The following is a 10,145-nucleotide window of genomic DNA, read 5'->3' as shown; positions in this document are numbered from 1 at the left end:
TCTATTTTTCTTATCTTTCTTTTTTCAGTTCTAATAATGCAGACTTAAATAACATGACATGTTTGCGGACTTCATGCTCAGATCCTAAAACACTGTCTAATTGTGAAATAATGAATCGAGAACCAGAATATGATGAAGATGAGGTTTTCAGGGAAATAAATTGAGAACTGGAATAATTTGAGAATAATCCTAAGCCAAACTTAAATGAAACCGAGCCAGTTAATTTGGGTAGTGCAGAAGTGGTCCAGGAAACCATGATAAGCATTCACACCGATGAAAGAACTAAAGATGCATTGATCCAACTTTTGTTTGAATTCAAAGCCATGTTTGCATGGTCCTATGATGATATGCCAGGACTAAGTGTTGATTTGATAGTGCATAAATTGCCAGCTTATCCCGGTTATCCACTTGTCCAACAAAAGCAGAGAAAGTTTTAGATGGACATCAGTGATAAGATCAAAGAAGAAGTCACCAAACAATTAAAAGCTGTTGTGATCCGAGTGGTCCGATACACCACATGGTTGGCTAATATGGTCCCAGTGCCAAAGAAAGGCGGGAAAACCCAAGCGTGTGTTGATTATCGGGATTTGAACAAAGCAAGCCCCAAGGACAACTTTCCATTGCCAAACATCCACATTCTTGTTGACAACTGTGCCAAACATGAAATATAGTCTTTCGTAGATTGTTATGCTGGGTATCACCAGGTTCTGATAGATGAAGAAGACATAGAAAAGACGGCTTTCACCACACCTTGGGGCACTTAATGTTACAGGGTCATGCCATTTGGTCTGAAAAATGTCGAGGCAACCTACATGAGAGCCATGACTGCCATTTTTGACGACATGATGTACCAAGAAATTGAGGTATATGTGGATGATGTGATCATTACTCCAGAATGCAGGAAGGCCATGTGCGGGATTTGAGAATGTTCTTTGAGCGTCTACACAGGCATAACTTGAAATTGAATCCAGCTAAATGTGCATTCGGAGTTCCATCTAGGAAACTTCTGGGTTTATAGTTAGCTGGAGGGGTATCGAGTTGGATCCAACAAACATAAAGTCTATTCGGGATTTACCACCTCTAAGGACCAAGAAAGAGGTCATGAGTCTACTGGGAAGATTGAATTACATCAGCAGGTTCATTGCTCAGCTTACTACCACGTGTGAGCCCATATTTAAGTTGTTGAAGAAAGATGCGGCGATCAAATGGACGGATGAATGTCAAGAGGCTTTTGATAAAATCAAAGAATATTTGTCAAATCTGCCAGTATTGGTTTCACCTGAGACAGGAAGACCTTTGTTCTTGTACTTGACGCTCTTTGAAAATTCCTTCGGTTGTGTCCTGAGGCAACATGATGTGACCGGGAAGAGAGAATAAGCCATATACTACTTGAGCAAGATGTTCACTATTTATGAAGCCAAATATACTCTGTTAGAAAGAACTTGTTGCGCCCTAAGTTGGGTCGCCCAGAATCTCAAACATTATATTTTGGCTTACACCACATATCGCATAGCTAGAATGGATCCTCTGGAATACATATTCCAGAAACCAATGCCCATGGGAAGGTTAGCAAAATGACAAATCCTGCTCACTGAGTTCGACATTGTTTATGTCACCCGCATGGCGATGAAAGCTCAAGCCTTGGTGGATCATCTAGCTGAGAACACGGTTGATGATGAATACCAACCCCTAAGTACTTACTTTCCGGACGAGGAAGTGAACTCAGTTAAAGTGATTCTAGAGGACACAAATGCTTGGAAAATGTTCTTTGATGGAGCTGTAAATGCAAAAGGTGTCGGGATTGGAACAATTCTGATTTCTCTCACTAGTCCGCACTATCCGGCCAGAGCCCGGCTTCGGTTCTTCTATACCAACAATACCGCTGAGTATGAAGCTTGCATTATGGGCATGAATATGGCAGTAGATTTGGATGTGGAGGAATTATTAATCATAGGAGATTCTGATTAGATCATTCGGTAAGCCCAATGTGAATGGGAAACTCGAGACATCAAACTTATCCCATACAGGCAACATGTAGAAGATCTTAGCAAATGGTTCAAGTCTGTTGAATTCAGGTATATACCTCGATTCTACAATGAGCTAGCTAACGCACTAGCTGTTTTGGCCTCAATGCTTCCATATCTGGGCAATATCTATATTGACCTATTGGAAATCCAAATTCGAGAGAGGCATGGTTATTGTAATACAATTGAAATAGAACCATATGTTAAGCCATGGTATCATGATGTCAAAAGGTTTTTGAAAACAAAGGAATATCCTGACCAGGCCAGTGGAGATCAAAAGAGAACTATTAGAAAGCTTGCCAGCAGTTTCTTTTTGAGTGGAGAGGTCTTGTACAAAAGAACTCAAAATTTAAATCTTTTGAGCAGTATAGATGACAAGAAGCTGAAAAGATCATGAATTCGGGAGTATGTGGGCCCCACATGAAAGGATATGTCCTTACGAAGAAAATCCTGCCAGCAGGTTATTACTGGATGACCATGGAAAAGGATTGCTTTAGTTTTGTCCGGAAGTGCCATCAGTGTCAGATACACAGTGACCTGATTCATGCACCGCCTTCATAGTTGCATCCAATGTCAGCACGTTGGCCATTCGTCGCCTGGTGTATGGATGTCATTGGGCCAATCGAGTTGAAAGCTTCAAATAGGCACATATTCATCTTGGTTGCCATTGATTATTTTACAAAGTAGGTTGAAGCAGTCACTTTCAAAGTCGTCACCAAGAAAGCGGTGGTGGACTTCGTGCATTCCAACATTATATGTCGTTTTGGTATTCCTAAATCTATCATTACTGATAATGTTGCAAATCTGAACAACCACTTGATGAGGGAGGTATGCAAAAATGTTTACGCATCGTAATGCTACCCCTTATCGGCCCAAAGCTAATGGCGCCATTGAAGCTGCAAACAAGAATATCAAGAAGATCCTCATGAAAATGATTCAAAGTTCTAGATAGTGGTATAAAAAGTTGCCTTTTGCACTACAGGGATATCTCACAACCGTGCGCACATTAGGTGGGGCCATACCCTATTTATTGGTTTATGGTACTGAAGCCGTAATACCTGTAGAAATTGAGATTCCCTCTCTTTGAATCATTGTTGAAACTGAGATCGAGGATGATGAATGGGTCAAGACCCGGTTGGAACAATTAGCTATGATAGATGAAAAGTGGATGATCACAGTTTGCCACAGGCAGTTGTACCAACAAAGAATGGCCCGTGCCTACAACAAGAAAGTGCGGCCCAGGAAATTCGAAGTGGGGCAACTTTTTCTTAGACGTATTCTCCTGCATCATGAAGAAGCAAAAGGAAAATTTACTCCAAATTGGAAAGGTCCGTACATTATAAGAAGAGTGTTGCCGAGAGGAGCGTTGTACTTCGGAGACATTGAAAGAAATGACCCTGAAATAGTTGTTAATGCAGATGCAGTCAAGAGGAATTATGTTTAACCCTTTTCGCAACTTTAATACTCTCCGATTGGGATAACGAAGGCTTTCATTCCAGCTACCCAAACACTACCAACCCTTGCAAACCTTTTGAGCCGGTTCCTTTTTTCTTTGATTACCCTCTTTGAAACCTGAAAGTTGTGTTAAAAAAGATGAAAAAAATGATGAAAAGAAAGAAACAAAAGAAATCAAAAACAAAAGTTCTTTGAACTATGTTCGACTTGATTCCGAAAGGATAGGTAGGCAGCCTCTCTCTGGGGTTTAGCCACACCAAAATAAAAATCCACATTTCCCCAAAGTTGAAATAGGGGCAAAAGCTACAATCATTCGGCAATGATTTCGCCAAAAAGTTTCCAAAGTTGTAATTCAATCCAAATTTCTTTTTCACCCAAATCCTTTTCAAGTCCTTCAGATCGATCGACAAATATGTTCAACTTGGAGGGTACAGTTACTTGGATCTGATACAACAAAATGAGAGAAATAAAATGAGAGTGTCTTATTGGTGAAAACCCTCACCGACATCATAAGGCGATGGTAAGAAAAGAAATTAAAATAAGAGATTCTTGTTAGTGAAAACTCGCAAAGAGCACTATAAAGTGATGATGAGAAGAGAAATGAGAGAGGTCAGCTGGTGAAAACCCGCAAAGGGCACCACTGATCCAAGAGAGGATCCTCACATCCATCGGCATCGACAAAGTCTTGGCAAGGTTTCTCGATTTTGAGGCAAATTTTGTGATGAATTTCTAAAAGTTGGATGGTTTACACAGATCAGGCATCCAATCCAAGAGGCATGTCATGTTCATTGAGGTCCGCATGTACTCCAGATAAGTCCTTCTTTTTTTCCCCGAAAGGGGATACCTCTCGTCTAATTTCATTTGTCCATTCCATTGTTTGCTTTTCTGTAAATCCCTTTTTGTCTAATTCTGTTCGAAAACTAAGACAAAGAAAGAATGGCAAGATTGATTTACAGTGTTTTTGTCTTATACGGTCCAATATTCAAGAAGGCACCCAGTCTCGACAGGTGCATCGAGTCGACTCCGACTGGCCATGATGGCCGATGTTTCGAAATCAAAACTCCTGAAGAGAAAGGAAATCAAAGTCAAATGACCACAAAGACAAAATAAGGTTGAAAGTTTAAGTCCTACGTGACTAACTGTCATGGAAAAGTCTGGAAAAGCCAGATGTTCTCCAAGGTTATAAATGCAATTGGTATTCAGGAAATAACTAGTTGAAGCTGAAAGGGCCGAAATCAAGTGACTGAAACATTCTAGGCCACAAAACCAACCACCGTTTTAAACAAACAAATTGTTCTTTATTTGACAAACAGGAAACATGTGCTATCCAAAAGAAACCTTGCAAGAAGCAGGTGCAACCAAAAAGAAATTGCGGAAAAGCTAGAAACAGCTTTGCAGCAGCCACTCTGAAAGGGAAGTCTCCTCCAAAATTCTTTCCTGAATTTACTCATTCTCTGAAATAAAAACAAGAAGAAGGAAATGATAATGACAAAAAAAAATTTTCCAAAGCATGGTAGTATAGGGTCTCCAATCTCTAACTGCGTTTTTCAACATAGGGTTTCCACTCCCTAGTTGATGATCTTTAGACATAGGGTCTCCACTCCCTAGTCGTTTTTCGAACAGAGGGTCTCGACTCCTTAGTTGATAATTTTTAGACATAGGGTCTCCACTCCCTAGTCGTTTTTCTAACGTAGGGTCTCCACTCCCTAATTGATGATTTTTAGACATAGGGTCTCCACTCCCTAGTCGTTTTTCCAACATAAGGTCTACACGCTCTAGTTGATGATTTTTAGACATAGGGTCTCCACTCCTCAGTCGCATTTCCAAGATAGGGTCTCCACTCCCTAGTTGATGATTTTTAGACATAGGATATTCACTCCCTAGTCGCTTTTTCAACATAGCGTCTCAACTCCCTAGTTGATAATTTTTAGGCATAGGGTCTCCACTCCCTAGTCACTTTTCCAACATAGGGTCTCTACTCTCTAGTTGATGATTTTTAGACATAGGGTCTCCACTCCCTAGTTGATGATTTTTAGACATAGAGTCTCCACGCCCTGGTCGTTTTTCCAACACAGGGTCTCCACTCCCTAGTTGATGATTTTTAGGTATAGGGTCTCCACTCCCTAATCTCTATTTTCCCAAGGGTACACAACCCTAACCTTTTACTTGCTTTCAATAATGAAGCAGTATAGAGTTTTATTACAAATAACTCACAAAATTTATCTAGTGAAAACTTGGGTAGAAAAATTTCGTTCATTTGTTTTGGTGTCTGAGTAGGTTATAGCCCGAGGCACAGAGTTCAAGATGACCAAAAGAAGAAGTCTCAATCCAAAATAAAGAAAAGAAAAAGAAATGAAGTGAATCAAAAGTACAGAAATGGAGAAAAGATATGGACGGCTCAAGACATGACTAAAGTTATAAGCTTTGCATGTCCCGCCTTGACCCAGAAATCTGAAGAAGAATGAACCAACACCTGCAGCTAACAAGCATCAAGTTTCAGATCGGAGTTCGCGCGAGGAACCAGTCAAGACTCAAGATCAATCTTCAGATGACTCATAGATAGGAATCTTGTAACTCGTAGCAGGCAGGCTTAGTTAGTCTTTTTCATTTTTGATTTTGGTGTAATAAGGAGCTTAACAAGCAGCAATAACAGTGAAATCACAGCTTCTCAGTAGTCCCAGCTACGAAAATTCTTAGAGCTGCACTGACCTGATTCCTTTATAGCCAAGGATATGTAGGCAACCTCCGAAGCAAGGTTCGGTAAAACTTTTTCAAAGTGGTTCCCAAGGAGTATCCAAACGGGCAAAAATCGCTTGTAATTGCTCACTTTATCCTAGCCCGAAAACTCTCCATGTTTTCGAGCAAAGAGGGGCAGCTGTGAGCATGTAATTTTTGCCCGACTACAATACTCTCACAAAATTCACAAATAGATTTTTTTAATTGTTTTTAATTTTCATAGAATTTGTAGGGATTTTTTAATTAATTGTTTGCATTTAGTTGTATTTTTCATGCATTTTAATATTTTAAAATCATAGAAAAATATAAAAAATGTCAAAATCTTCATTACATAGCATTGTTAGGTCTTAATTGCATTTAGAGCTTAATTACATAAGTTAATTGCATTATTAAACAAAAAACACAAAAATAATGGTCATTTTACATATGTAGCTTTTAGTTTTAAAATTAGTATTTGTCTTTCATTAATTTAAGTTAATTAATTATTGTGATGTTAGAAATAGACAATTAATTTAATTATACAAAATAAATTTGATTTAGGACTTAATTTAGGATTTTAATTAACTTTATTAGGTTAAAAAATCAAGAAAGGAAAGAAAAAGGAAAAAAAAGGGAAGAGAGGTTTAATCCCAAATTGGGCCAAAGCCATTTTTGATTGGCCCCATTGCCCTAAAGTCTATCTAGTTCGCCGCTTGCCCAATCCCATACTTCCCAAAGATCCGGTCCAACATTCTCTAGCCCAAAATGACAGCGTTTGGACTAAACTAATCTTAGCCCTCCTTTATTCTAATCCAACGGTCCGCAACTAACTACTCTTACCCCTTAAAAATGTCGGAGAACCCCCAAGCCCTAGAGAACCAACCCTATTTCCCCCTTTCTCATCTCTTAACTCGTCTCTCTCACCTCCGCCGTCCGCCACTCGCCCGAAAATCGCCTACGGCGGCAGCAACACCCTAAACCACCCCAAATTGACACCAAATAATCTCCAACACCCCTTAATCATCATCCTACCACTAATTTCCTCAAAATTCCCACGCTTCTTCTCCAATTTAGGATCTAAGAAGTTACAGAAAACCTAAATTCCCCTATTTCGAGTGTCCCTAAATTCCAACCTACCTGAGGTTCATACCAACCTTAATTGAACACTCTTGTCAAGAGTTATCAAATTGAAGTCAATTTTGGACCTATTCTAGGCCACCCGAACCCGGCCACTACCATGAAAGCCCCATAAGTTGATTTCTTTTGCTGGCATATGACAGACATTGCTGCATATAGCATTGGATATGCCCTCAATGTGGGTTAATGCTCATGTAGCGATGCCGGCTATAGCCGGATATCTCTTTTCCCAGGCAGTTTTGTTCATTATTGGTAACCCTCCTTTTCACTTCTTTAATTACTACTTATCTTATTTAATTGCTTGATATTTTCTGTTACATGTTATAGACATCATGTTTAGTTTAGTTTCGATTTAGTTAAATTGTCAATTGATAATTGTGTGAAGGTTGCATCAATATATAATTGTTAGCATATTTCTTTTCCCAAGGTTTAGCATGTTCTAGGTTAGGTAAGATTTCAAATCCATTGCTTCTATGTAGGCCAATATTTTAGATGCATAGTATGCAGTTTCAATTAGGTCAAAGTAATCTTGATTAGCTAATTGTATGTTTAAATTCGTTTAATCACCTAAATAGGCTAAAGTTTGAATATTGCTTGTTGTGCTGTGATTTTTTATTTATGAGTTTTTTTGTGATAGTTGTTTGTAATTACTGAAATTCAGAGGTCTAAAAGAAATGGAAAAAATGGAGGAATCTGTTTTGTTTGGTTGGAAATACATTAAAATGGGGAATAAGTTTAAATGTTGGGGTAAGAATTGGATGATAAAAAGTTTAAAAGGGTCTGGGAATAAAAGAAGCTTCTAGACCCAATCTGTTAAGAAAAGAGATGAGAGCGAGAGGAAATATCCAAACACTGGACAGCGGTCCATTTTTCTATTTTAGAAGATGCCAATTTCCTAATTTTAAGGGGATGCTGGCAGATTCCCTCAACCTCTCTCGTTCTTTATCATTTTGCACTCTTATACCCTATAAAAGAGACCTCACACTCCCTCGGACTGGACACACGAAAAATACCTCAGAAAATTGAAGACTATCTTTCAGAAATTCCTCTTTTCATTCTCATTCTGATTTTCGTTTCTTCTTGAGTTTAAATCTATAAATAGAAAAAAAAAAAGAGGAAGAATTTCAAAGCTGTTGGTTCTTTCCACTTTGCTATTGGTCTTTTTTTTTGCTCGAATTATGATGGGATTTCTAGTTGGTTGTTGTTTCTCTTGTTCTTGAATTGCTGGGATTCTTCTTTTGTTGGCCACATTTCATTTTGTCGATCTTTTACTCATGTTGGTTCCTGTTGCTGTATTTGTTTTTGTTGTTGCCTTTTTTGCCAGTTTCAAAGATTTATTTTCTGTCTGTTTTGATTCTGCTGTAACCATGTATGAAGCCGAGCATCTGTTTCTTCCATGGTTGTGTACAAGAAGTTTGGAAATAATTGTAGGATTCCATATTGATGCAGGAGTGTTTGTTTAAAACTTCTAATTTTGTGTTATGTGGTTTAGTTCCTAGTCGATATGTAATGTTAAACATTTTTATTAAATCTTCGAGTTGGTATAGTCTATTGGTAGATTTGAAGTGATTTGGAAAACCTGTTTATTACTTGTGAGTTTATGACTTGGTTTGAACTTGAGTTTAACACACTTGTGCTGAAGGGTTCTGAATAGCAAATTTAACCATCAATGATGTTATTTTTAGCTTCTTTTGTCATTATAGAAGGATTTGGTTAAAAAAAATATATTTTGTGACAACAGTGGAGTAACAGCATGTTTGGACGCTCAAACGTAGCCTAGAGATTAGCCATTCCATTTTGGCTTGTTTACTTGTTGGATATCCTATTGTTGTGATTAATAGTCATTTGTTTCTCATGAACAATTGAAAGCATTGGTGACAAACATAGAAGTCTGGCCAGTGCTTGGCTTGATTTTTAAGTTCCACTACTTGAAAGTGGTCATTTATGTAATAGGTTAATTTATGTAATAATTTGTTGCATCAATGGTGGATACAGTTGTATAAATTGAAAAAGGATCGATAGCTATTATTCAGGAGTATAAATTTCCAATCATGGAATGCTGTCCTACAGTGACAAAAAAATAAAGTATTGTCGAAAAATGCCTCGCAAAATGACCAATTAAAGTCTTCATTTATGGCAGGACAATGGTATCCAAGGTCATTATCTCCCGACGCACAATGAATTCTCAGTTGTGGGGAATCAGAAGGAAGTTTGTTGATAACATGTACCTGAAACTTCGTAGTAAAGATGCATTTTTTTGCTATTGAAAGGTTAAGGGGCATTAACAACAAGAAGATGTTGATCAAGGAGAGAGTCATATTGAGAAAATAATAAGTATGGCAAAAAGTAAAGGAGGTTCTAGAGTTTTATACACAAAATCTTGATATGGATTCCTGCAATTTGTACCTTTCTGAAATCCTTTAATGTTTTTTTTACACTCTCGTTAAATTTGATGAAAGATAATTAATTAAGACATGATTAAATTAAAAAAAATATTTATTATCTAACTGATTAAAATTTTAGATGATTCATCATATAACTAAATTCCTATATAGACATTAAAACTTTGATTGGGTAAAGTCTATACAAATTTAAGTTGGCTTTAAGTCCTAATTAGAGCTGTCAAAATGGGCCACCCGGTCCAACCCAGTTCAAGTCTCGCGGGCTTTTAAATTTGGTAGGCTAGGACGGGCCGGCCAGCCGTTTGAGTGGCCCTTAAAATGGCCAGCCCAACCTAGGCCTAAAAAGACCGCAGGCTAGGTTTGATCAGTCCTTCATTTTTATTAAAAGAAAAATTCTTTAAATCTTTAAAAA

The 10,145-nt window shown here is 38.0% G+C and overlaps 1 protein-coding gene and 1 long non-coding RNA gene across 2 annotated transcripts; both read left to right on the top strand.

Moving 5' to 3' along the window:
- The first annotated feature begins 1,620 nt into the window (after nucleotides 1-1,620).
- On the top strand, nucleotides 1,621-2,421 carry LOC138868764 (uncharacterized). Its single transcript, XM_070146337.1, has 2 exons — nucleotides 1,621-1,859; nucleotides 2,028-2,421. The coding sequence occupies exons 1-2, from the start codon at nucleotides 1,621-1,623 to the stop codon at nucleotides 2,419-2,421; spliced, it is 633 nt and encodes a 210-aa protein (XP_070002438.1).
- Nucleotides 2,422-7,067: 4,646 nt separating this feature from the next.
- LOC138869370 (uncharacterized) lies at nucleotides 7,068-9,838 on the top strand. Its single transcript, XR_011400019.1, has 2 exons — nucleotides 7,068-7,583; nucleotides 9,472-9,838. It is a non-coding gene; the product is annotated as an uncharacterized lncRNA (long non-coding RNA).
- Nucleotides 9,839-10,145: the final 307 nt, after the last annotated feature.

The sequence above is a fragment of the Nicotiana sylvestris genome, chromosome 1, assembly GCF_000393655.2.
Source record: "Nicotiana sylvestris chromosome 1, ASM39365v2, whole genome shotgun sequence".
Taxonomy (NCBI): domain Eukaryota; kingdom Viridiplantae; phylum Streptophyta; class Magnoliopsida; order Solanales; family Solanaceae; genus Nicotiana; species Nicotiana sylvestris.
This window is presented reverse-complemented; position numbering and strand designations above follow the sequence as displayed.